Source organism: Peromyscus maniculatus, chromosome 3 (assembly GCF_049852395.1).
Source record: "Peromyscus maniculatus bairdii isolate BWxNUB_F1_BW_parent chromosome 3, HU_Pman_BW_mat_3.1, whole genome shotgun sequence".
In the NCBI taxonomy this organism is placed as follows: Eukaryota; Metazoa; Chordata; class Mammalia; order Rodentia; family Cricetidae; genus Peromyscus; species Peromyscus maniculatus.
The window spans coordinates 162,139,285-162,164,341 of NC_134854.1; the positions used below are offsets into that span (position 1 = coordinate 162,139,285).

At 37.5% G+C, this 25,057-nt stretch overlaps 1 protein-coding gene across 10 annotated transcripts in view; it reads left to right on the forward strand.

The window, feature by feature from the left end:
* The window catches only part of Slco1b3 (solute carrier organic anion transporter family member 1B3), a 79,841-nt gene extending 55,202 nt beyond the window's left edge, over positions 1 to 24,639 (forward strand). For 7 of the 10 annotated variants that reach the window (XM_042274256.2, XM_076568193.1, XM_042274258.2 and 4 more), the window contains 7 exons: positions 3,102 to 3,266; positions 4,431 to 4,626; positions 11,648 to 11,819; positions 13,337 to 13,518; positions 18,209 to 18,273; positions 21,424 to 21,541; positions 23,421 to 24,639. In XM_042274256.2, coding sequence (XP_042130190.1) covers positions 3,102 to 3,266; positions 4,431 to 4,626; positions 11,648 to 11,819; positions 13,337 to 13,518; positions 18,209 to 18,273; positions 21,424 to 21,541; positions 23,421 to 23,637 — 1,115 coding nt within the window. In that variant the 3' untranslated portion in view covers positions 23,638 to 24,639. Of the gene's footprint in view, positions 1 to 3,101; positions 3,267 to 4,430; positions 4,627 to 11,647; positions 11,820 to 13,336; positions 13,519 to 18,208; positions 20,915 to 21,423; positions 21,542 to 23,420 lie in introns of all 10 variants that reach the window. The other 3 variants (XR_013050217.1, XR_013050220.1, XR_013050218.1) reach the window with 2 other exon arrangements.
* The last annotated feature ends 418 nt before the right edge of the window (positions 24,640 to 25,057 follow it).

Sequence of the window (25,057 nt, forward strand, 5' to 3'; positions counted from 1 at the left end):
TGCACTCTTATATACCACATACACACACCAAATAAATAAAAGAAAACAATCACATAAACAATTATGTTCAGTGTTTTTGCTGTTGCTGTTTGTTTGTTTGTTTTGTTTTCTTTGACAGGGTTTCTCTGTGTAACAGTCCTGGCTGTCCTAGAACTCTCTCTGTAGATCAGAGTGGGCTTCAACTCTCAGAGATCCACCTGCCTCTGCTTCCTAAGTACTGGGATTAAAGGTATGCACAAGAAGGTATATAATTCTTTCAAATGTTTTTAAACAAGAATGTATGTATTCTTTCAAATGCTTTGTCTGTCTATCTATCTTTCTCTCTATCATCTATCTATCTATCTATCTATCTATCTATCTATCTATCTATCTATCTATCTATCTATCATCTAATGTCTATTTTGGTGTTAGGGATCAAATTCCAGAGCTTTGCACATACTAGTTAAGTATTGTACCACTGAACTGTATATACAATATCTTTATTTCAAAATTTAGTATAAAGCATCAGTGAGAGTTTAAAGAGTTAAAATATTTAATTAATTCATTAATTCCACAAGTGATACCAATCCTTTATTGCAAGACATTTTGGCTTCTTTCTCTAGGAATCTATGATTGTCTAGAAAGTTACTTGACACTGAGAATTATATAGACAACTATAACAATCAGCTTTAAATAATGTGCTCAGGTTAAACTCACCTATTCTTATGTAGATGCCTGGATCAAAGAGAAGAAATCTCAGAGAAGTTTCTCTCTCAGTATTTAGAGTAAGATTTTTTTCCTGGTAATTGTACTGGAAAATTTACCTGCCAGAGTATTCAAAAGTGAACTGAAAACATCACAGTGGTCAAAGTAGTTGGCATCCACAAGTTACCTAGGATTTTTCCCTATTTGGTGGTTCTTTTCCTTTCACATATAATTTCTGAGGGTTAATGGAGTGCAACAGAGAAGCCATAGACAAAATGGTGATTCAGAAACAGGTAGATAAAAGTAACCTAGACAATAAGACTTTGACAACAGTTTTCAGATTGGAGGAAAGAAAGGGGAAAGACATAGGGAGGATAGAAGAGAGGTGAACAATTGAGAACAAAGTATAATGAAAACATATTGATGGAAATTCTGTGATGAAAGCCATTTCTCTGAATTCTAATCTGACATTTTAATTTAAAATTGGAGGAATCAGAAGGAATTGGTAAAATACCGAAACCAAAACAAAACAAAAAACAAATTAAATCCAGTTATAGTGGTTCTGGTGATCTTGAGTTCAATGTTAGCCTGAACTTTGAGACCAAGGTAAGACCTATCTCAAAACCACCCCCCCTAAAAAACCCCTAAATCAGTGGAATACTTACTTTGTGATGGTTTATGTTGATTGCTAATTTACCAGAACCTAGAATCACCCAGAAGGCAAGCCCCTGTGCACGTCTGTGAGGGATTGTTGAGATTAGGTTAACTGAGATGGGAAGATCCCATTGCAACTGTGGATAGCACCATTCAATGGGATGGGGTTTTAAACTGAACAAAAAGGAGAAAGCAAGCTGAGTACGCATCCCTCTGCTTCCTGACTTTGGATGCAGTATGATGAGCTACCTCAACTCTTGTCATCATGACTTCCCCATGGTGATGTTGTGCACCCTTAAACTGAGAGCCACAATACACCCTTTCTATCTTGAGTTGCTTTTCTCAGGGTATTTTGTCACAACAACAATACAAGTAACTGTGACAAAAGCATAACCACTTGGCAACCTTTTCAAGCTGACTTTGGAATCAAAAACAAGTTCTCAGACTGTCCCAAGACCTTCCTAGTTCTTTCCCTTCTACATTAGATTGATTTCTTCTCTCCATCAGTCCAACCCAAGAACAATCTGTGCTTGGGCAAATTCTTCACATTGCTTTATAATAGAGGATAATTCAATTTTCACCAAGATTAGTAGCTTGATACTGACCATGACATGAGAATTAATACCATTTTTAAACTATGAAAACTGGGAAATACTAGAGAACAGAGTTTTATTGATTTTTCAAGAGTAAATAATTAGAAAGCAGAGACCATGGTATTGTTTTGTTTTTATTCTTGGCACTAGAATTTAATTCAGATCTTTGTGCTTGCTAGGCAAGGGTTCTACAGCCCCAAGGTCTTGAAACTTAGCAGAAATGTTAAAAACAGCATGTTAGGGGGCTGCTCAGATAGATCTGTGACTAAAAGCACTTACTTGTCTTGCAGAGGAACCAAGTTAGGTTCCCACCACCCTCACTGTGGTTCATAACTGTCTGTAACTCTAGCTCTAGAGGCTCCAATGCCCTTACATACATAAACACTCATAAATACACATACACAAAAATGTTTTTTTTTCCTATAAAGTATATCAAGAAAATTTCAGCCAGGTGTAGTGGCACATGACTCAAATTGCAGCACATAGAGGGCATAAGCGAGTTTCTTAATGTTTCTGTTTTAATGTGGCCTGGGATTAATTATTATCCTCTGCTCTTTTTTGTTTTATCCTATGGTCAGTGGCTTAAATGCCACCCTATTTTCTGGGGCAGTATCTTATGGAAAATCTGCATTCCAGGGAACAAAGTGTTGGAATCCTCATCATAAATTCAGGTTTACAATTTTTTGAACATCAGTGTTTTTATTCCAGATTATTTAAATTTCTGTTTAACAAATTGCTTCATTGAAATAAAAATTACATTATTACATTCTGATGAATAGGAACCATCACATACAAGATTCATATTTCAGAATATTTCCTGGTACCCAATTCAAAATCAAATATTTGTTGAATGAACAGGTAAGTGGATTGACAGCTATGAAAGTCTAACAGTGTGATGTACTGTCAAGTAGTCATTGAACAAAGCAAATCCCAAAATAGAAGAGGCAAAAAATTAATTATGATGAAAAATAATTAACCAAATACATAATATAAATATGCAAATTATTGAAGAATAGACTGAAAAATCTGTTTAGAGCAAGATTTAAGAGCATTCTCTAACTTTCTGTTCTATGTATTTAGAATTTTGACTCACACATAAAATAAGTAGATTAGGATGTAGGGAATATTTAGGTTGTATTACAATGTTTGTTTCACTCTTGTTATTTCAAGGTTTTCTATGGTCTCTGAAAAGCATCCTCACCAACCACCTGTATGTTATGTTCGTGGCATTAACATTGCTACAAATCAGCAGCTTTATTGGCTCCTTCACTTACATATTCAAGTTTGTAGAGCAACAGTTCGGCCAGTCAGCATCCGAGGCCAACTTTGCATTAGGTAAGGCAGACTATTTCCTAGTTTGCTTCATAGATGATGTATAAACTGATGACATGACTGCTCCATGGTATAGTTAAGCAGAAGATTTTTGTTGTAGATATGGGAGAGAATAGCCAGAGGCATCTGGAAGAGTCCAGAGCACAGAGAGAAAGAAGTAGATTGAATATGGCCATCTGACTGGACCTGGCCAGGGCTGTCTATGGAGAGGTGAAGATGCCAGGGAATAAAGAATAGAGAAAACATGGTGAGAGAAACAGGGGCACAATATAGAAGGGGGAGACAGAGAGGGGAGGGGGAGGAGGGAGAGAGAGAGCAGGAGGAGGAAAGAAGCTGAAGAGGGGTGAGAACACATCAAAAATAAGGAGCATGAGTAGCTTGGGGAGCATAGACTACAAGCCAGAGGAAGTTTAGGGTAGGAGATGAGGTGAAAAGGGCAAGGACTAGCATGGACTTTGAAATGTATAACAGGTAGTTGTGATACCCAGGGAGCCTGGAGGTCAGTATGAGCTTTGGTATGCTAGTAGATATTACATGTAGCCAGCCATATCTCTCTTTTGCCAGTAATAAGAGAAATGACTCCTCTTGGTAGAGGTGAACCAGCTTCACAAGTTTCTGAGGAATGGTGGTTTTTATCTAATCACCAGAAACCCTCCTATAGTCCAGATTGAGTCCATTTCTGGATATTTAGACTGCCTTTTGGAGTTTGGGGAATTAGAGTTTTCTTTGGACCTGACACATGGTGCACCACTGAAGCTGGCCCCTGCACACCTGCACCCATGCCCACCCCACCGATGCAGACACACACCTACATATACATAAACAAATAATGGAATAATTCCAGTCTTAAGAAAAGATTTTAGATGCTGAAGGTTAAATATATTGTCATTATTGATTTCTAGGGTGGGGTATCCCTCACAAAATTCACATGTTCAAAGGCATCAACTGAGTTCTGTTACCAGGAAATGAGGCCATTCTTTTTGGCAGGAAGACATTTTTTTTTTAATTTTTCCATATAGGGCATGGTCTTCCATTTTTATTCTGGTCATTCATGTCTACTTAAGAAGCAACAAAAATGAAGGATTTATGTAGACACACTGTATTCATATGTAAAGACAACAGATAAACCTTACTTATGTAATGATAACATTTTACTCTTATTTACAGGAGTTATAACTCTACCTACTATGGCAACTGGAATGTTTTTAGGGGGATACATCATTAAAAAATTCAAATTGACCCTCGTTGGAATTGCCAAGTTTGCATTTTTCACCTCTTCAGTAGCCTATGCGTTTCATCTAGTAAATTTTTCTCTACTCTGTGAAAACAAACCATTTGCTGGCCTAACCTTGACCTATGATGGGTTTGTATATATCATTTTACAAACAGAATGATGTGTTAATTGATTAGAAGACTGTGTGTGAGAAAAATAAAGCTGAAAATAGTTTCTAATAAACTTTAGTTAGACAGTTGGTAAGAAGTTAGTTAATAAGTAAGTTAATAATTACAATTTATAAATTCCCCAAATAATCACTTTTTGAGATCTCACAAAATCAGTTTTTTTTTTAAAAAAATTATTTTATAATTTAATTTTACATATCAGCCATGGATTCCCTTGTCCTCCCCCCTCCCACCACCCCACCCCTTTCCTTCCCCCCCAGGCCACCCCCCATTCCCATCTTCTCCAGGGCAAAGACTCCCCTGGACATTGAGTTCAACCTGGTAGATTCAGTCCAGGCAGGTCCAGTCACCTCCTCCCAGGCTGAGCCAAGTGTTCCTGCTTAAGCCCCAGGTTCCAAACAGCCAGCTCATGCACTGAGGACAGGTCCCACTGCCTGGATGCCTCCCAGACACATCAATCTAATCAACTGTCTCACTTATCCAGAGGGCCTGATCCAGTTGGGGGCTCATCAGCTCTTGGTTCATAGTTCATGTGTTTCCATTCGTTTGACTATTTGTCCCTGTGCTTTTTCCAATCTTGGTCTCAGCAATTCTCGCTCATACAAACCCTCCTCTTTCTCAACAATTGGACTCCTGGAGCTCCACCTGGGGCCTGGCTGTGGATCTCTGCATCCAGTTCCCTCAGTCATTGGATGAGGTTTCTAGCACGACAATTATGGTGTTTGGCCATCCTATCACCAGAGTAGGTCAGGTCGGGCTTTCTCTCGACCATTGCCAGTAGTCTACTGTGGAGGTATCTTTGTGGATTTCTGTGGACCTCTCTAGCACTTTGCTTCTTCCTATTCTCACATGGTCTTCATTTATCATGGTTACTTATTCCTTGTTTTCCCTCTCTGTTCTTGATCCAGCTGGGATCTCCCGCTCCCCTAAGCTCTCTTTCCCTCGACACTTGCCCTTCATTACCCCCACTCATGTCCAGGCTGTTCATGTAGATCTCATCCATTTCTCTGTCATTGGCGATCCCTCTGTCTTTCTTGGGGTCCTGTTTTCTAGGTAGCCTCCCTGGAGTTGTGAGTAGCAGTCTAGTCATCTTTGTTTTACATCTAGTATCCTCCTATGAGTGAGTACATACCATGTTTGTCTTTCTGAATCTGGGTTACCTCACTCAGAATGTTTTTTTCTAGATCTATCCATTTGCCTGCAAACCTCATGATGTCATTGTTTTTCTCTGCTGTGTATATGTACCACCTTTTATTTATCCAGTTTTCAGCTGAAGGGCATCTAGGTTGTTTCCAAGTTGTGGCTATTACAAACAATGCTGATATGAACATAGCTCAGCAAGTACCCTTGTGGCATGATTGAGCATTCCTTAGGTATATGACCAAGAGTGGTATAGCTGGGTCTTGGGGGAGATTGATTGCCAATTTTCTAAGAAAGTGCCATATTGATTTCCAAAATGGTTGTACAAGCTTACATTCCCACCATCAGTGGAGGAGAGTTCCCCTTGCTCCACATCCTCTCCAGGATAAGCTGTCTTCAGTGTTTTTGATCTTAGCCATTCTGACAGGTATAAGGTGGTATCTCAGAGTCGTTTTGATTTGCATTTCCCTGATGATTAGGGATGTTGAGCAATTCCTTAAATGTCTTTCAGCCATTTGAGCTTCTTCTGTTGCGAATTCTCTGTTTAGTTCTAGAGCCCATTTCTTAATTGGACTATTGGGAATTTTGATGTTTAACTTCATGAGTTCTTTATATATTCTGGATATCAGCCCTCTGTCAGACGTGGGGTTGGTGAAGACCTTTTCCCATTCTGCAGGCTATTGATTTGCCTTGTTGACCATATCCTTTGCTCTACAAAAGCTTCTCAGTTTCAAGTGGTCCCATTGATTGATTGTTTCTTTCAGTGTCTATGCTACTGGTGTTATATTTAAGAAGTGATTTCCTATGCCAATGTGTTCAAGAGTACTTCCTACTTTCTCTTCTATCAGGTTCAGCATAACTGGATTTATGTTGAGGTCTTTGATCCACTTGGACTTAAGTTTTGTGCACGGTGACAGATATGGATCTATTTGCAGTCTTCTACATGTTGACATCCAGTTATGCCAGCACCATTTGTTGAAGATGCTTACTTTTTTCCATTGTACAGTTTTGGCTTTTTTGTCAAAAATTATATGTTCATAGATGTGAGGATTAATGTCAGGGTTTTCAATTCAATTCCGTTGGTCCACATGTCAGTTTTTATGCCAGTACCAAGCTGTTTTTGTTACTGTCACTCTATAGTAGAGCTTGAGGTCAGGGATCGTGATGCCTCCAGAGGTTGTTTTATTGTACAGGATTCTTTTGGCTATCCTGAGTTTTTTTGTTTTTCCATATGAAGTTGAGTATTATTCTTTCCAGGTCTTTGAAGAATTGTGTGGGTATTTTGATGGGGATTGCATTGAATCTGCAGATTGCTTTAGGTAAGATTGCCATTTTTACTATGTTAATCCTGCCTATCCATGAGCATGGGAGATCTTTCCATTTTCTGACATCTTCAATTTCTTTTCTCAGGGACTTAAAGTTCTTGTCATATAGGTCCTACACTTGCTTGGTTAGTGTTACCCCAAGGTATTTATATTATTTGTGGCTATTGTAAAGGGTGATGTATCTCTGATTTCCTTCTCAGCCTATTTGTCAATTGTATATAGGAGGGCTACTGATTTTTTTGAGTTGATCTTGTATCCTGCTATGTTGCTGAAGGTGTTAATAAGCTGTATCAGTTCCTTGGTTGAATCTTTCGGGTCATTCAAGTATACTATCATGTCATCTGCAAATAGGGAAAGCTTGACTTCTTCCTTTCCAATTTGTATCCCTTTAATCTCCTAATTTGTTTTATTGCTCTGGCTAGAAATTCAAGTACTATATTTAATAAGAATGGGGAGAGTGGGCAGCCTTGCCTTGTTCCTCATTTTAGTGGAATCGTTTTGAGTTTCTCTCCATTTAATTTGATGTTGTCTGTTGGCTTGCAGTAAATTGCCTTTATTATGTTTAGATATGTTCCCTGTATTCCTGATCTCTCTAAGACCTTTATCATGAAGGGGTGTTGGATTTTGTCAAATGCCTTTTCTGCATCTAGTGAGATGATCATGTGTGTTTTTTTTCTTTCAGTTTGTTTATATGGTAGATTGCATCAATGGACTTTCGTATGTTGAACCACCCTTGCATCCCTAGGATGAAGCCTACTTAAGCATGGTGGATAATTGTTTTGATGTGTTCTTGGAGTCTTTTTGCCAGTATTTTATTGAGTATTTTTGCATCAATGTTCATGAGGGAGATCGGTCTGTAGTTCTCTTTCTTTGTTGCATCCTTGTTTGGTTTAGGAATCAGGGTAATTGTAGTCTCATAGAAGGAGTTTGGTAATGTTCTTTCTGTTTCTATTGCATGGAACAATTTAAAGACTATTGGCATTAACTCTTCTTTGAAGATATGCTAGAATTCTGTGCTGAAACCATCTGGTCCTGGGCTTTTTTTTTGATTGGGAGACTTTTAATGACTGATTCTATTTCCTTAGGGGTTATTGGACTATTAAAATAATTTATCTGGTCTTGATTTAACTTAGGTATGTGGTAGCTATCCAGAAAATTATCCATTTCTTTTAGATTTTCCAATTTTGTGGAGTAGAGGTTTTTGAAGTATGACCTGATGATTCTCTAGATTTCCTCTTTGTATGTTGTTATGTCCCCCTTTTCATTTCTGATTTTGTTAATTTGGATGCTCTCTTTCTGTCATTTGGTTAGTTTGTATAAGGGCTTATCTATCTTGGTGATTTTCTCAAAGAACCAACTCTTTGTTTCATCAATTTTTTTGTATTGTTCTCTTTGGTTCTATTTTATTGATTTCAGCTCTCAATTTGATAATTTCCTGGCATCTATTCTTCCTGGGAGACTTTGCTTCTTCTTATTCTAGAGCTTTCAGGTGTGCTGTTAAGTCACCAGTGTGAGATTTCTCCAACTTCTTTATGTGGGCATTTAGTGCTATGAATTTCCCTCTTAGCACTGCTTTCATAGTGTCCCATAAGTTTGGGTATGTGGTGTCTTCATTTTCGTTGATCTCTAAGGAGTCTTTAATTTCTTTCTTTATTTCTTCCTTAACCCATTGGTGATTCAGTTGAGCATTATTCAGTTTCCATGAGATTGTAGGTTTTCTGTAGTTTTTGTTATTGTTGAAATCTAACTTTAAACCATGGTGGTCTGATAGAACACAGGAGGTTATTCCATTTGTTTTGTATCTGTTGAGATTTGCTTTGTGGTCAAGTATGTGGTAGATTTTAGAGAAGGTCCCATGGGATGCTGAGAAGAAGACATATTCTTTTTCTTAGGATGGAATTTTCTGTAGATATCAATTAAATCCATTCAGGTCATAACATCAGTTAAGTCCTTTATTTGTCTGTTAAGTTTCGATTTGGGAAATCTGTCCAGTGGTGAAAGTGGGGTGTAGAAGTCTCCCACTATTAATGTGTGGGGTATTATATGTGGTTTAAGCTTTAGTAATGTTTCTTTTACATATGTGGGTGCCCTTGTATTTGGGGCATAAATGTTCAGAATTGAAACTTCATCTTGGTGGATCTTTCCTGTGATGAGTATGTAATGCCCTTCTTGATCTCTTTTGATTGATTTTAGTTTGAAGTCTATTTTGCTGGATATTAGGATGGCTACACCCGCTTGCTTCTTAAGACTATTGATTGGAAAATCTTTTCCAAGTCTTTTATTCTTAGGTAGTGTCTATCTTTGAATTTGAGGTGTGTTTCTTATATGCAGCAGAAAGATGGGTCCTGCTTTCATATCCATTCTGTAAGCCTGTGTCTTTTTATAGGTTAATTAAGTCCATTGATATTAAGGAATATTAATGACCAGTGATTGTTCATTCCTGTTTTTTTTTTTTATTTTTTGGTGGTAGTGTGTGTGTACTTCTCTTCTTTGGGGTTTACTGCTGTGGCATTATCTATTGCCTGTGTTTTTGAGGTGTATCTGACTTCCTTAGGCTGGAATGTTCCTTCTAGTGCTTTCTGTAGGGCTGGGTTTGTGGATAAGTATTGTTGAAATCTGTCTTTGTCTTGGAATGTCTTGTTCACTCCTTCTATGATGATTGAAAGTTTTGCTGGGTATATTAGCCAAGGCTGGCGTCCATGGTCTCTTAGTGTCTGCATTACTTCTGTCCAGGTCCTTCTGGCTTTCAAAGTCTCCACTGAGAAATTGGGTGTTATTCTAATGGGTTTGTGCTTATAAGTCACTGACCTTTTTCCTTTGCTGCTCTTCATATTCTTTCTTTATTCTGTACATTTAGTTGTTCAATTATTATGAGGCGAGGGGACATTTTTGGGGGGGTCTAGTTTGTTTGGTGTTCTATAGGCTTCTTGTATCTTCATAGGCATTTCCTTCTTTAAGTTGGGAAAGTTTTCTTCTATGATCTTGTTGAATATATTTTCTGTGCCTTTTAGTTGGTATTCTTCTCCTTCCTCTATCCCTATTATTCGTAGGTTTGTTCTTTTCATGGTGTCCCAAATTTCTTGGACATTTTGGGTCATGACTTTGTTGGCTTTAGTGTTTTCTTTGACTGATGAATCTATTTCTTCGACCGTATCTTCAATGACAGAGATCCTCTCTTCCATCTCTTGCATTCTGTTGGTTATACTTGCATCTGAAGTTCTTGTTCATTTACTCAGATTTTCTATTTCCAGCATTCCCTCTGTTTGTGTCTTCTTCATTTTTCCTATTTCCCTTTTCTGGTCTTGGACTGTTTCCTTCATCTGTTTCATTTCTTTATCATGATTTTCTTTCAGGGATTTATTGTTTCCTTCCGCTTTATTTGTCCTTTCCTCTAGTTTTTTTATAGCATTCTTCCCATTTTTGTCTTTTCCTCAATTTCATTTTTGATTTCTTCTATATAAGCTTCTAGCCTCTTCATGATGTTATTCATAAGGTTGCTTTCTTCTGCTTCTTCTATTTTGTGATGTTCAGGTCTAGCTGTTGGAGGAGGGCTAGGTTCTGGTGATGCTGTATTGCTCTTCATTTTGTTGTATGTACTTCTGCCTTGACATCTGCCGATCTCCCCGTGGATTCCTTCTTGGTCTTATCAGCACTCTTGGTCCAGACAGAGCTGACAGATTCAGGAAGCCTCTCTCTGGTCCAGATGGAAGCTCTCTTATCCAGATGGGAGCTCCAGAGCGGGATCACAAAATCAGTTTTTATTTCTGCTTTAAAGAAAAATTGGTTCGTGTTGATCATGCCATTGTTAGAGTGTTTACAATGTGTCATGGCTACCTTTTTCCCCCTTGAACAGATAAACAGTGTATACAGCCAGCAACTCCTGGATATTATCTTACTATCTCTCATGGACTCAAATTTAGAGTTTTAGACTCCAAAACTCTTGGTCTTTCCCACTGCATTTTGGCAAGGTTGTCAGTGTAGATAAAGTGGCTGTACAACACTCATCTAGAGTTCATTTTAACAGATACTTGTATAAGAGACAAGTTCCTCACACTGAACTGAATTCCCATGCTCTATGAACTGGCAATGCTACTGTCCCATTGGAATTAGACTCCAATTGTAACTGTACCTTTGCTGTCCTGCTGTTACTACACAAAGCAAAGTCGTCCTGGCAATTTAGCTCCTGTGAAGCTTATCATCTACTGTAGCTAGCAGCTTAAGTAGGCTCACACACCAGTAACACACACAGATTTCTCATCAATTCTCTCTTAGGTAAGAGTTTTCAGGCTCAATAACCTTTTCCTTCCTCTCCATTCCCTTCCTGTACCCTAACCTCATTTTCCTCTTCTCTGCACAGGCTTCCTCATTCCCTACATTTTCCCCCTTGCTACCCTTCTCTTCTTCCTCCTCTCCTTTTCCTTTTCTTCTATATTGTTTTTAACTCTTTCCTTCCTTTTCTCTGTCCTTCTCACTCCATCTCTGTCTCTCTCTGACATGTTTCTCATCATGTATCTCCAGAATGAACTCAGTGGACTCTCACATAGATGTACCACTTTCATATTGCAATTCAAACTGCAGTTGTGATAAAAACCAATGGGAACCCATCTGCGGGAAGAATGGAGTGACTTACATTTCACCTTGCCTGGCAGGATGCAAATATTCTAGTGGTGATAAGAACCCTAATAATACAGTGAGTATCTGTTTTCATTTTTTCACCTTTCCTTGCTCATAACTGCACTATAGATTTCACAGTTACTTATCAAATCTTTCTAGAGCTAAGATCTCTGAGAAAAAGATACAAAAATAGGTTCCTATATGATCTACTGTTGTAAAGGCTGGGAGATTAACAAGTCTCCACATGAAATCCTGCTTCATACACCATCAGATTTTTCTGTTCCTTGAACTCTAATATGAGATTATTCAATTTTCAATTTTTTCATTTTCAAGAGTCAGAACATTGCCTTTTGGAACCTGGAAATACTAAGGGGTTTCTGAAAGCATTTTTCTGACTCAGGCACCTAACTGTCAGCAGTGAGAATTACTTAAACATCAGATGTTAAGGGAGAATCTTAAATCAGCACACAGACAAAATATAAAATGTTCTACAGAATTTTATGAATCTAATTCTGGGCTCCCTTCCCTTTTGGCTCTCTGAGAAACAATGCTGACTTCATGCTTACCCGACTGTTCAATTCTCACCTGTCAGTTCTAAATTGCCAAAAGCTAGCGCTTCTACCCAGATAATCTAGTATCCCTTTCATACATGCCTAATATATCCCATACCATGCCACTTTGCTATTCATAATCAAGGCAATCCCTCACAGACATATCCACAGGCCAATCTGATTTAGGCAGTTCTTTATTCATAGCTTTCATCTCTCCTGACTCTAGGCTGTTGCAAGTTGACAGTTAAAACTAACTTTCCCTATGAACTATGAGTTATCCTTAGTCAACTGATGACTCCCAAGCATGAAAATCATTTATGGTGTTGCACGTACTGCTAATCTATTAAAAATCTCAGAAAGTTAGGCAGTTTTCTCCTTTTACCTTTCCCTAATTCAAACATTGGATACACAACCAGTTATGATGTAATGTTTTTGAGACAGGATCTTGGTATGTAGCCAAGGCTACCCTTGCACACAGAATTCTCTTGCCTCAGTTTCTTAAGTTCTGGAATTATTGACATGCACTGCCACATTTTCAGGATCCTTGATTCCCATACACCCTGTGTGGCTCAACCCATTTGTGCAGGTGGCTCTCATTTCAGAATTTAGTACCACTGAAACTGTCAAATGCCTATAGTCTCTGGGCAACCTTCCCTCAAGGAATGTGACTGACACACAGCAGAAATTTTAAGTGGAGTAAGTTAATGTAATATTAACATAAAAGTCAGAGAAAGACAACTAGGGAAAGAACTTATCTGAATGAGGAAACTATGAACAGTTTCAAACACTATTTCCTTCAATTCTTTTATAACTTTGACATTGGAGATGAATTATTAGGAGCAAGTTTAATGCTCTTGTCCAGAAATAAATATGGAGAATTATGTTGTCTTTCAGCTATTAAACAACTGTGTTTATGTAGAAGTTTTTAAACTATAAACATTTTTTAAGAATGGAATAAACTTTTAAAAATATAATGGTACATACTTATTGAACTTTCATATTTTGCAAACACATTCTGTAATATTTCAAATCTGTCTTTTAGGTATTTTATGACTGCAGTTGTATCAGAGACTCTGGTTTCCAGAACAGCAATCATTCAGCCCATTTGGGTGAATGCCCAAGAGACAAGTGCAAAACCAACTACTACTTTTACATAGGTTTTCAAGTTTTTCATTCTTTCTCTGTTGCAATGGGAAGCACCTCTTTAATTTTAATTCTGATAAAGTGAGTATACTTTGTTTTTTGTGCATGTTTGTGTATTTTTGCATGGGGTGCACATGGGGGAGCTGACACATGTGTGGGTGCCCATTTACAGCTCAGATAATTATCTTTGGCATCAGTCAAGTACCTTCTACTCCAACCATGGAAGTCAGGTCAGCTGCCTCTGACTTTCAAAAACTTGTAGGTCACCTCTCTGATCACAGATGGGAATGCAGAGAAGTTCTAGGGACCCTAACTCAGATCCTTACATTTATAAGGCAAGAGATTTAATGACTGAGCTTCCTCCCAGTCTGAGTATGAATTGTTAAGGCATCTATATTGGTCATGTATATTAGACTATAAATATACTTGCTGATGTCTACTGTCTTATATTTGGAACATAAGCTCATGTATTGAACCATTTTAATTATCCAAGAGCACATATTCTCAAGATTATTTTATTAGTTCATCACTATAATAGTAATTTTGTGTATGCTTCTTTCATTAGTAAATCTAGGTTCCATGAACTCTCATCTTGCTGAGACACTTAAAATATAGAATTGTTGGCAATTTCCTCAATTGCAAGAGTCTCTCTTTGATTTTACAAGAACTTTTGTGGTCAGTTCCATTCTGTCTTGAGGATTGTTTAGTGATCTTAATAAAAGAAAAGCCTTTTGGAAACCTGATAAACTTAAACTTCAGTCAATAATAACATTCCCAGGATGAAAATATGGCTTATCAATAAAAAGCACTTGCTGCTCTTTCAGAGGCCCTTATTTCAAGTCTCAGTATCCACCTCAAGTAGCTCACAACCACCTGTAACTCCAGCTCAATGGGCTCTGACACTATCTTCTGGGCTCTGAGGGCACCAAGACACACCCACAGAGATAGGTACACACAAATAAATGAAAACATATCATTTCAAAAATTAAAAATAGTATTTCAAAAGTTTTAATTCGTCCATAGAATAACTTTTGATCTACTCTTCCATAATAGCCTATAGGCAAAAGAAAAATATGTGGAAATAGTTGATTCATTCACTTTTTAGACAAATATTTAGGTAAAATAATGTGCTTGAAGAATATCAGAAGGTAAGTTAACAGATAACTTCTTGTGGCCATACATCCCAAAGTGCCGGGCGGTGGTGGTGCATGCCTTTAATCCCAGCACTCAGGAGGCAGAGGCAGGCGAATCTCTGTGAGTTTGAGGCCAGTCTGGTCTCCAAAGCGAGTTCCAGGAAAGGCACAAAGCTAAACAGAGAAACCCTGTCTCAAAAAAACCAAACCAAACCAAAACAAAACAAAAAAACAAAAACAAAAAAACATCATGAAACAAATTATCACTAAAACAAGCACATAATTCTAAAATGACCCTAACACTATAAGGGAAGTGTTGCTATGAAGATGAGGAAAAAGGAACCTAGCTTAAGATAAGCCAGGAACTGTGATTGTCTCAAAGATAACATCTCAAAAAAAAGTGTAGTTTGATCCTATGGTCTAAAAAAGTGGCCAGATGAAGACTTTAGGAGGGAAGTGGGTTCGGGTTTTAAACCCTGACATGCAAAGAGCTAAAGTATTAGGAGAGGAAAAGTAGTGGATTGGCAGGAAGTGTTGAGAAGAGCGTGGGACAAGTGAGGTGGGAGGGCTGGGAAGAGAGCACGTAACACAAACTCCATTTGACCAAGTTCATCACTCAGCCACATCTAAAATTAAAGACATGCAATTTGTGTGTGGATTTTAAAAATGTATTTATCTAAGTATGGTGCCCTGAGTTAATATCTGTTTATACTTTTAAATTGTGTGTTTATTAAAATTCCCTAAAGGCCAAAGAGGAAGGAGAGAAGAGGTTTTAATTCCTGTTGAAATGAGGATAGACATTTAAATAGAACCTGCATTGTTTAAATTCTACTCTGACACCATATTACATTGAACAATTCCACAGGATCAGCTCACCTAATGTATCATGTAGTCTACCTAGAAGGAGAACATTCCTTTTTTACTAAAGATACACTAAGTTGCACAAAGTCTCCTCAAAACTCATGGATTTAGGATGAATAAAAATATTAATCTGAAATGCCCAAGAAAGAATGTTTCAGAACATTTTAAACTTAAATTTAATGATGTGGATCAGCCAGGAAATGGAGAGAGCTTTATCTTTCATAAATAGTAAAACTGGCATCACCCTCCTGAGCTGCCTATCTAATTAGGGTTCTTGTATCTCACTTAGAAGTCATCTCCTGAAACAATGAGTCCTGGTGTCTAACTGTCATGAAAGAGAAGAGCAAAGAATGAATTCAGATTTCATTTGTTCTCTCAAGCACAAATTGCTCAGTAATTGATTAATTTATAAAAACATCTAGATTCTTGGGTTTCTATTACATTATTCAGAGGTGTTCACACAATACTGAGGTGCACCATAAGAGAAGTGAGGTAGGAATTATGCTTAATGATAGATAGCCACATCTGTAATGTGTGTGTCAATGTTCACACAAGTAAGTACACCAGTGAGTGTGCATGCAGCTGGAGCACGAGCATTTGGCTATGTGTGGGTATCCTTCGTATGAATGTGGGAGAGTGTGCGGCTGTACATGCACATCATTCTGTCACACAGATATCATTCCCATTAAGTTGTTGGATGTCCAGCCCATTTTCCAGCAAACATTAATTCTGTCAGCAAAGTCCTCTCCATTCTCCTGCAAGCTAAGCACCCTCCTGAAGTGAAAATACATGTGGATTATAAAACCAATTAAGCTCATGTGTTTCTAGTATATTAGCCAAGTCCACCCTTTAGGGACCAGCAACACTAAAGTTCAAGGACTCAAGTAGGAATGAACTAACATACCTCCCTTCCCCAAGTCTTTCTTGACCAATCTGACATTTGAGGAGGACATTTCAGTGAGCAAGCCAAGTGCCCCTTCCTGCTGATTTCCTTCATCTCACTTACAGAATCAATAACACACACACACACACACACACACACACACACACACACACACACACACAAACAAACAAACAAACATCTCCTTGAATAGGAGACAAGGTTTGCTCTTGCTTAGGTGCAGTGTTCAGTTAACATTGGGCCACTGTCCTTCATCAACCTGTACTTGCTTTCTATCCTAACATAACTATAATGTTCAAATTTTTATTACACTATGTTTAACCTTTTAATTATTTAGTTGTAGAAGCTCTCTTGACTTCATTTATTCATTTATTCCTTTATTTTTGAGACAAAGTTTCACTATGTGGCTCTGGCTTGTCATATACTCTACTGCTCAAGAGATCTTCCTATTTTAGCTTCCATAATCCCTGGGATTGAGAGGGAGCAACCAGATTTTTGGAATATAGTTTTTAAAACCTCAGTAAGTAGTATCTTTCCTAAAAGGATTAAGGATCAGTCACATGTTAAGAAAATTGAGGCTCAAAGTGCTGATACATATTGGATCCTCACAACACATGATGTGAAGAACTGTTATCACTTAGCAAATAAGAAAATGGAGGCAAGAGAAGCTAAGTGGTTTCTCCTACTTCACTGAATAATGTATCTACTTAGCCCTCTGAATAAATAAGCATAAAGTATTTGAAGGCAATGGAAAATATATCATTGATTCAGTATTTAACTAAAAGTATTTAAGCAGGACTTACATTCTACCCACACATTGTCCCAAATAATTTCATTATCCTCAATGTGGATTAGATTTTAACAGAACTGGGAGTATCACCAGCTCACTAAACACAGAAAGTTGGAATTATGGAGATGACTTTGTAGATACAAGAACGTGTTTCTTTTTTTATAAATACCTTTTTTAAATATTTATTTCATATTTTGCTTATATGTATGTGTGTTTCTGTGTATATGTATGTTTACATGAGTGCAGGTTCCTGAAGAGGCTGGAAGGGTGTATTGCATCCCCTGGAGCTAAAGTTACAAGTGGTTGTGAGCTACCCAGTGTGGATGCTGGGAACTGAAATCTGGTCCTCCACAGGGACAGCAAAGACTCTTAATGTTATGCCACTTCTCCAGCCCTGAGTGTATTTTTGAGCACGGTGATAACATGTTCTCTACCTTTAACATAACAGCTATATACAGGATTGTCCAGAATACTTATCTTTCTTGACTCTTCTGGTTATATGATGTAATTTGTGTTACCACATTAGTAGACTTCTCTGTTAACATCGATAATAAAAATAAGGAAGCAGAGTGTGTGCTGAGACCTATATCTAGATGCAAGCATCTGGTCTCTTCCCAGAAACTGGGCTGAATGAACCATAGGAAACTAATGTCTTTGCAGACATAATAAACCTTACTACAGATATTTTCACAGCATTTTTACAGAAGAAAACATAGAAATGCAACCTAATTTAGTTACTCACATCTGTAAGCTCAGCACTTTAGGAGGCTGAAGCAGGGGGTTTGCTGTGAGTTCAAGGCCAGACTGGGCTATAGTCTCAACATAATTTTTTTAATTAAGTAAAATGGATGCTGGACACCCTTGAAATCCTAGTACAGCAAATTAGTGAATTAGAGTCATCTTTATCATTGAGCTATTAGCCTCTTACAGGGCTCAGAATGATACCTTTATAACACATGGGTCATTCCCTTGAGGGTTTCAATGCAACCATAAAGAAAAATATCACCAACAAGCATTTCAAGGTTAAATTTAACTTAGCATTTTTAAGATGTGTTTAAATGTCTCTGTGATTTTATCTGGTTGCAGGACTGTCCAACCTGAATTGAAATCACTTGCAATGGGTTTCCACTCGCTGGTTATACGTGCGCTAGGTATGGTAAACATGTCAAAATCAGGTAGTAAATATTCATGCCAAGCTTAAAAAGCTGAACATAAACAAGTTCCAGTTCTAAGGTAAGTTTAAAGACCTAAAAATCCTTTCTATTTCTAGTAAATGAAAGTAGTAGGAGATGGAAGAATTCAAGTGACCTGAAAGAATTGATTAGCTAACTGCAAAGCTAAGGCTAGACCAAGGGATCATCCTGTCTGTAGGATGTTATCACAGGGATTGGAGTTCCCAGAGTCCTTTGCATTGAGGAGTGCTTCTTTCAGGTGAGCAGAGTAAAGGGCCATTTCCACACATGACATCTTTAGGTAATGCCTCATGTGTCTTCAGAGTGTTGGGAACTAGGCCAATCTGAGTCTGTGCAGAACAGAAACTGAGGATGATGGCCTGGCTTCCCACTGCCTGGTTCTGGAGGCTCTGGAGCATTTATCAGCAACTCAGCATGCGAAAGGAAAAGAGAACCCATGCTCTAGAACCCATCATCACCTTGGATGAACAGAAGACTTTAACTGAAAGCAAACTCAAGAATTGTGATTTCTATGTCAAGATTAGAAACCCTAGGCTCCAAATTCCTAAATATTCAAAAGATGTAATTGACAGAGATTTAAGGAAGTATCTCCCTTCCTTATCCCCATTTGCCCCTAGATGTCTGTTGTCACTTTCACAACTTCTAACATAACCTCTGTAAGACTTGCAGGCATTGAATGCTTATATATAAAGAAATAGGGGGAATAAAAGGAAAATCAATCACCTATGGATGGAGTAGAAAGCTAATTAGCAGCAACTACTGATGGAAAGCTAAATTTAAAGATCAGCAGAGGAGGCAGAAGGGGTCTACCCCCAGAACCTTTGCAGATGGAAAAAACCAACCCTGGCTGATGACAGTGGAGAGAAACTGTTCAAGACTTGTGTAGGAGACAATATCTTGGATCTTCAATGGGGGAAAAAGGAATTGTAAGTGGGAAATGAGGTGGGTGGGGTAGGTCGGAAGGCCTCTTAGTAGTTCTCTGTGCATCTCCAGGCTAGAAGCTTCTATATGTACCAATAGCCCCCCACTTCCAAACCCAAATGAAACTCCACACTTCTAACTGCCTCCCAAACCTAAGTGTTGTGTCATTAGCATGCTTCCTGATATGCTAAAGAGAGACTTGAAGAATAGAAGAAATTCTTCTAACATCATAAAACATAAAGAAAGGGGAACTTGCCATCACAGTTAGGAACTTTCGATAATGATATATCCAATATGTGGCTTCATCAAACTTAAACATCTCTATGAGGAAAGCATACTCTAAACATGACACTTCTAATTCACAGACAACTGTCTTCAGGACAGTATCACTGAACACTATCAAGCATCTCTACGATATACTAAACTGAATAAGTTACTTGGAAAATAACTTACTGGAAAATAGTAAATTCTAATAATGACCAACACTAGCTTTCTTAGCTAAAATATTTAGTTCAGCAAGTCCATTAGCAGCAGTATCATCACACAGGAATTATGCATCATTGATACATATTTTTCATTTCTCAAAGGGTGGCCACAATTTTTTTGAAACATGAACTACTAACACGGTTCCTCAGACCAGTTTTTGTCTGGGTACATTGGCCTCTGTTATCAGGCCATTGTCAACTACTCTCTCTGACAAAAGTGGGAACAGGAGCTGGAGTGACATTGCATTCAGTAGCTGATGGCACGTGCTGTTCGTAAAGGGTTCAGAGTTCAGTTCCTATCATCATATCAACTGGTTTGCAACTGCCTGCAACTTGAACTCTGGGGAATGGATGCCCTTTTCTGGCCTTTCTGGCACTGTACTCATTAGCATGCACAGATATGATCATAAAAAATTAGTTAAACATAAATCTATAAGAATGAAAAGAGAGTAATTTTATGAAATCAGTAAAATTGTGATATATGAATTACTTTCTTACGAACATGACAAAATTTGAGATTTGTTCATCAAAATACCTAAGAAAAAGAACCAAAGAGGTTCTGAGAGAGACCTCTACTAACATGTCCCTCCAATCTGGGGTCAGTTTAAAAACTGAGTCAATCTCAGAGTTGATTAAATATCAGTAAGAAACGGTTGTGTCACTATAGTATACATGTGCTCTGGAGAAACTTTGTATTGTATTTTTGCATGCCACAACAAAAACTAGTTTAGGTCAACTATTGAAACTTTGAAATCAGAAGACACAAAAACAAAATTTACCCACAAGGGCTCAAGTTGAACTGCTCAGGACACATCAAAAAATATTTAAGCATGTACAAAATCAATGGGAAGAAAATGTCAGGTCATGGAATCAGATGACACCAAAAAGAGGAGGTGGAGTCTGAATCTAGAAGCCAACATCCCATGGCAGGAGATTCTGAGCCTCCATTTCTCTGGGGAAAGTTTCCTGATATAAGAATTCCATTTTTAGTTTTCTTTTTTTCACCTTTATTTTATTTGTTTGCTTAGCTAGTTAGCTTTATTTATGTGTAATGGTGTATGCATGTTTTTCTGTATGTGCATCACCTGCATGCGTGCACATGGGGTCCAGAAGAGGTAATCAAATCCCCTGGAACTGGCAGTGACTTCCTTGATGTAGATTCGGGGAACAGAACGCTGATGCTTTCAAGAGCAGTAAGTGCTCTAAACCATTGACCCATCTCTCCAGCCTTTTAGTTTTCTAATAAAAAAAAGTTGAAAAGCTCCTACCTTTGTAGAATTTTGAGAAATACGATTTCCACTAATGATAAAGTTAAAATTCTATTCCAATTATTCCAGATAATTCCGATGAAGAAAGAAATGACATGTGGCCATGTTTTACTAATAGCACTCTCCTTTTCATTAACTATGCTTCAGTTAATTTGTGTTGCAAGAACAGAGTTTATAGGCAGATGGAATTCCTTCTTCCTTATGTATGTTGGAAGAGTAGGGATAGATAAAAGATGTTTAAGACGTTACTCTTTGGTATGATCTTTTGAGAAAACTACTAACATTAATTCTTGCACATATTAAAGCAGAAACAATGGAACTGTTCTACAAGGTTTTCAACTGTTACTTTCTTCATAATGTATCAATGTGATACACCCCCTAGTTACATTTGAAGCGTGTATCTTGGGTTGACAGTTTTTCCTTTCATGTTGTAGGAGGAATTTTAGCTCCAATCTATTTTGGGGCCTTAATTGACAAAACGTGTATGAAGTGGTCTGTCACCAGCTGTGGAGTACGAGGGGCATGCAGGGCATATAACTCTAAGTTGTTTGGGTGAGTTGTCATCAACGTACTATGTTAATTGCTAAGGGGTGTCATTTCTTTTTTAAGCTTTTATTAATGTGTACAAGTATGTTTACCAACACGTATGTGTGTGCATCACATATGTGTAGTGCCAGCAAAGGTCATATGAAGTCAGGCTCTCTAGAACTGGAATTATAGATGTTTGTGACCCAGTATGTGAATTCTGCGGACATAACCAGAAACCCAGGTTTCTCATGAGAGTAGTCAGTGTTCTTGATCTCTGAGCAATCTCTTTAGCTCCATATAGTATTATTTTCAATTCAATAATTAATGTTATCATTAATCAACCCTTACTTCATATTCAGTATTGTATCAGGCAATCTCATTTTAATGCTAGTAGAAACAATAGTAAATTTATGTTTATATTTTTACCTTAAATACAAAGATGGGAAGGTTCATGGATAATGAATAACTTGCCCAAAGTCAGGCAGTTTGAAGTGAAAGAGATATATTTTTGCTCCATTATGGTTTTATCTCCAAAAACTCTGCTCCTACCCCATACATCATTGACTCTGCCTTCTGAAGCAGGACATGGGGTGTGTTATAAAGAGGGAAAAGGAGGAGTATTCATACACTATTCATGGCGACAGAAGACAACTTAATGGTGATTTAGAAGAACAAAGTGAAACAACATTTCTTAGAAAAGAATTAATTGCAAATTTGAATATTGATTAATTATTGAACAGATGTTACTCAAAGCAGATTTAAAAAAAACTATTCGGGGTACACAAGTATATTTGTATAATGACCCAATCCCTCAAAACTGTGACAGAAAATGTTAAAGTATTTTTAAAACTCTACATGACAGAAATTATTTTAGGCAACACCTAAAGACAAAAGACAAATTAGAAGAAGAAACTGAATTGAGTGATACAGTCATAAGGAAGTTTTCTAGATCTACTGAGCTCCCCAAAAGAACAAAATACAAGTGAACCCTACAAAGAGGCAGAACCACAGAGGCTCTCTTCCATGGCCAATGGATATCAAATGATGTGTGTTGAAGGACAGTACGCCTCCCTTATTCTAGTTTGTAAGATACATCAGGCTATCTTCCAAACCATGCTTCCACCAACCACAAATAAGAGTTCTTGTGTTGCAAATTGTTGCCAGTAGTATTGGAGCCATGGTGGAGTTGATATCATGGTAGTGTTGATGTCATGATGATATTTGTATCATGGTGGTGTTGTTGCCATGGTGGACCTGCTGTCATGATGGAGTTGATACCATGGTGGGTGGTAGGGTGTTGTTAGTATCATGTCTCCATTCTGATCATCTCAACATGCCGGCATATCAATGACTGGGTTTAAAGACTCTCCATTCTCTTCGAGCCATGGTTATTGTTTCCTTCCTTTTTGCATGATTTCTGTTTCTTTTCTTGAGAATTGGACATAAAATATTATGGTAAAGAGACTACTATAGTCCGTTAGGGTTGTGGTATAAGGCACAGACGGGAGAGTGGCTTTCCATAGTCCTGTGTGCTAAGTCTCGCTTTCAGTGGTCCTAGATAGCTGGGCTGTGAAAACCAAATGTATTTCTTGGTATTCTCTCCTTACATTGAGTGGGATATGATGGCTTGTGGGAGAAGGATCTGAATATTCCTCTCTTCCATTAGAAAGTTAGAGTCAGCTGGAGTTTACTTTCTGTGTATTGACAATTCTTTAGAAATAATTTCAAAGTCTTTATGGCCCAATGGACAAAATCCATTTTGAATTTTGGAACTGCTTGTTTTCTGCCTTTATAATTTAATGTTTTATATATAACTTCAATTTTTGCCTTTAAGGTCCACATGCTTGAGATAAATGCTATACTACATAATACAAAATAATATTTGTCCCATTTTTTCCCCTAGAACCACTTACTTGGGTTTGGTCACATCTTTAAAAGCTCCAGCACTTATCTTATATGTTGTATTTATTTATGCCATGAAGAAAAAATATGAAAGAAATGATAGCAAGACATTGGGAAATGATGGAAAAATCACAGATGAAGCAATTCCAGAATCATTAAATAAAAATGGATACCATTCTGTACCTTCTGGTGGACCATACACTGAAACACCTCTTTAAGAAAAGCAAAACATACATCTGTTGCTGTGCTTCCAACCAATTTCCTGGTTCTTTCATTGAAGATTTCCACACTACATATGATGAATAATGGATAATCCTATGAATTTGCAAAGAAAAGAAACAACAAATCAAAGGGACTAGGAGCATCCTTGTCAGGGCATAGGTGTGCATTAGAGGCTAGGATTGGAATATATGATCTGTACAAATTTAAAGCATAAAAACTGGTTAGTTTACAATAGAAAAATATTCACTTAAGCATACATAACTCAATAAAATAAGTGGATAGGATTGGCAGAGGGACAAAGGAAGGAGAGAAATTGGTTGCCTGTATAAGGAGAAAACACCTGGTATCTTTAAAAATCAAAGTTTGAATAGTTCTATTCACACCCAGAGTCTCTGCTGATGGAGGACTTCATGACATAACATCCTCTGGTATCCATGTTCAGTTGTATATTTTGCAGAATTATTAATTTGAAATTGTGTTTAACAGCACATGCATCTTCTTTTTTACATGCTCTTGTAGTACTGAGGAATAGAATAGAAACATTAAAAAATTACAAGCTATGACTTTCAGAAAACTTAACATACAATGCATTTTAAGAGCCATGACAATGGATTGGAAATTCCCACACTGACTGACGAAAGCAAAGACCATTGAATAAATGAGCCTTCACTCCATCTGTCAGCTCTCTGAGACAAGTGTGTGCCAGACAAAGTGTGTATTAGAGGATACTAGAGTTCACCATTTACCAATGTTGTATTTGTCTGTTTTTTTTTCCTTTTGGATGTGATACATACACACTTACATGTATGTATATATGTATGTATTATATAAATACTCACTGAAATCAAGATATGAAGTAGAGTGAATAAGACAAAAATCTCTGGATATTGTATTTTCTAGTGAGAATGGATCTAGTATAATACATGGTAGAGGTTGTACTTGCTTTATTGTCATAGGTTAAAACATTTTGTTTGCATTAAAATTGCCTATTACATTAATGACTTTTCTGTTGTTGTGAAAAAATACCCTGACAAAAAAGTAACTCAGAGGGAAAATGATTTATTTTGGTTTGCAGTTCTAGACATAAAGGACCCATCTTGGTGGTAAAGACTTGGCAACAGGCAGAGGGCCATGGTGGCAGGAGCAGGAAAATAGCTGATCACATTTCACCCACATACAGGAAGCAGAAACATAGGGAATATGAGTTGAGGCCAGACTATAAAACCTCAAAGTGCTCTCCCAGTGACATACTTCCTTCAGCAAGTCTGCAACTCCTAAAAGTATCATAAAACTCCTGCACAGCACCCACCTCTGGAGACCAAATGTCCAAACAAATGAGGTATGGGAAATAATTTTTTAATCAACTGTCACACAGGCATATATATATATATTCTATACACATATATATATATATAT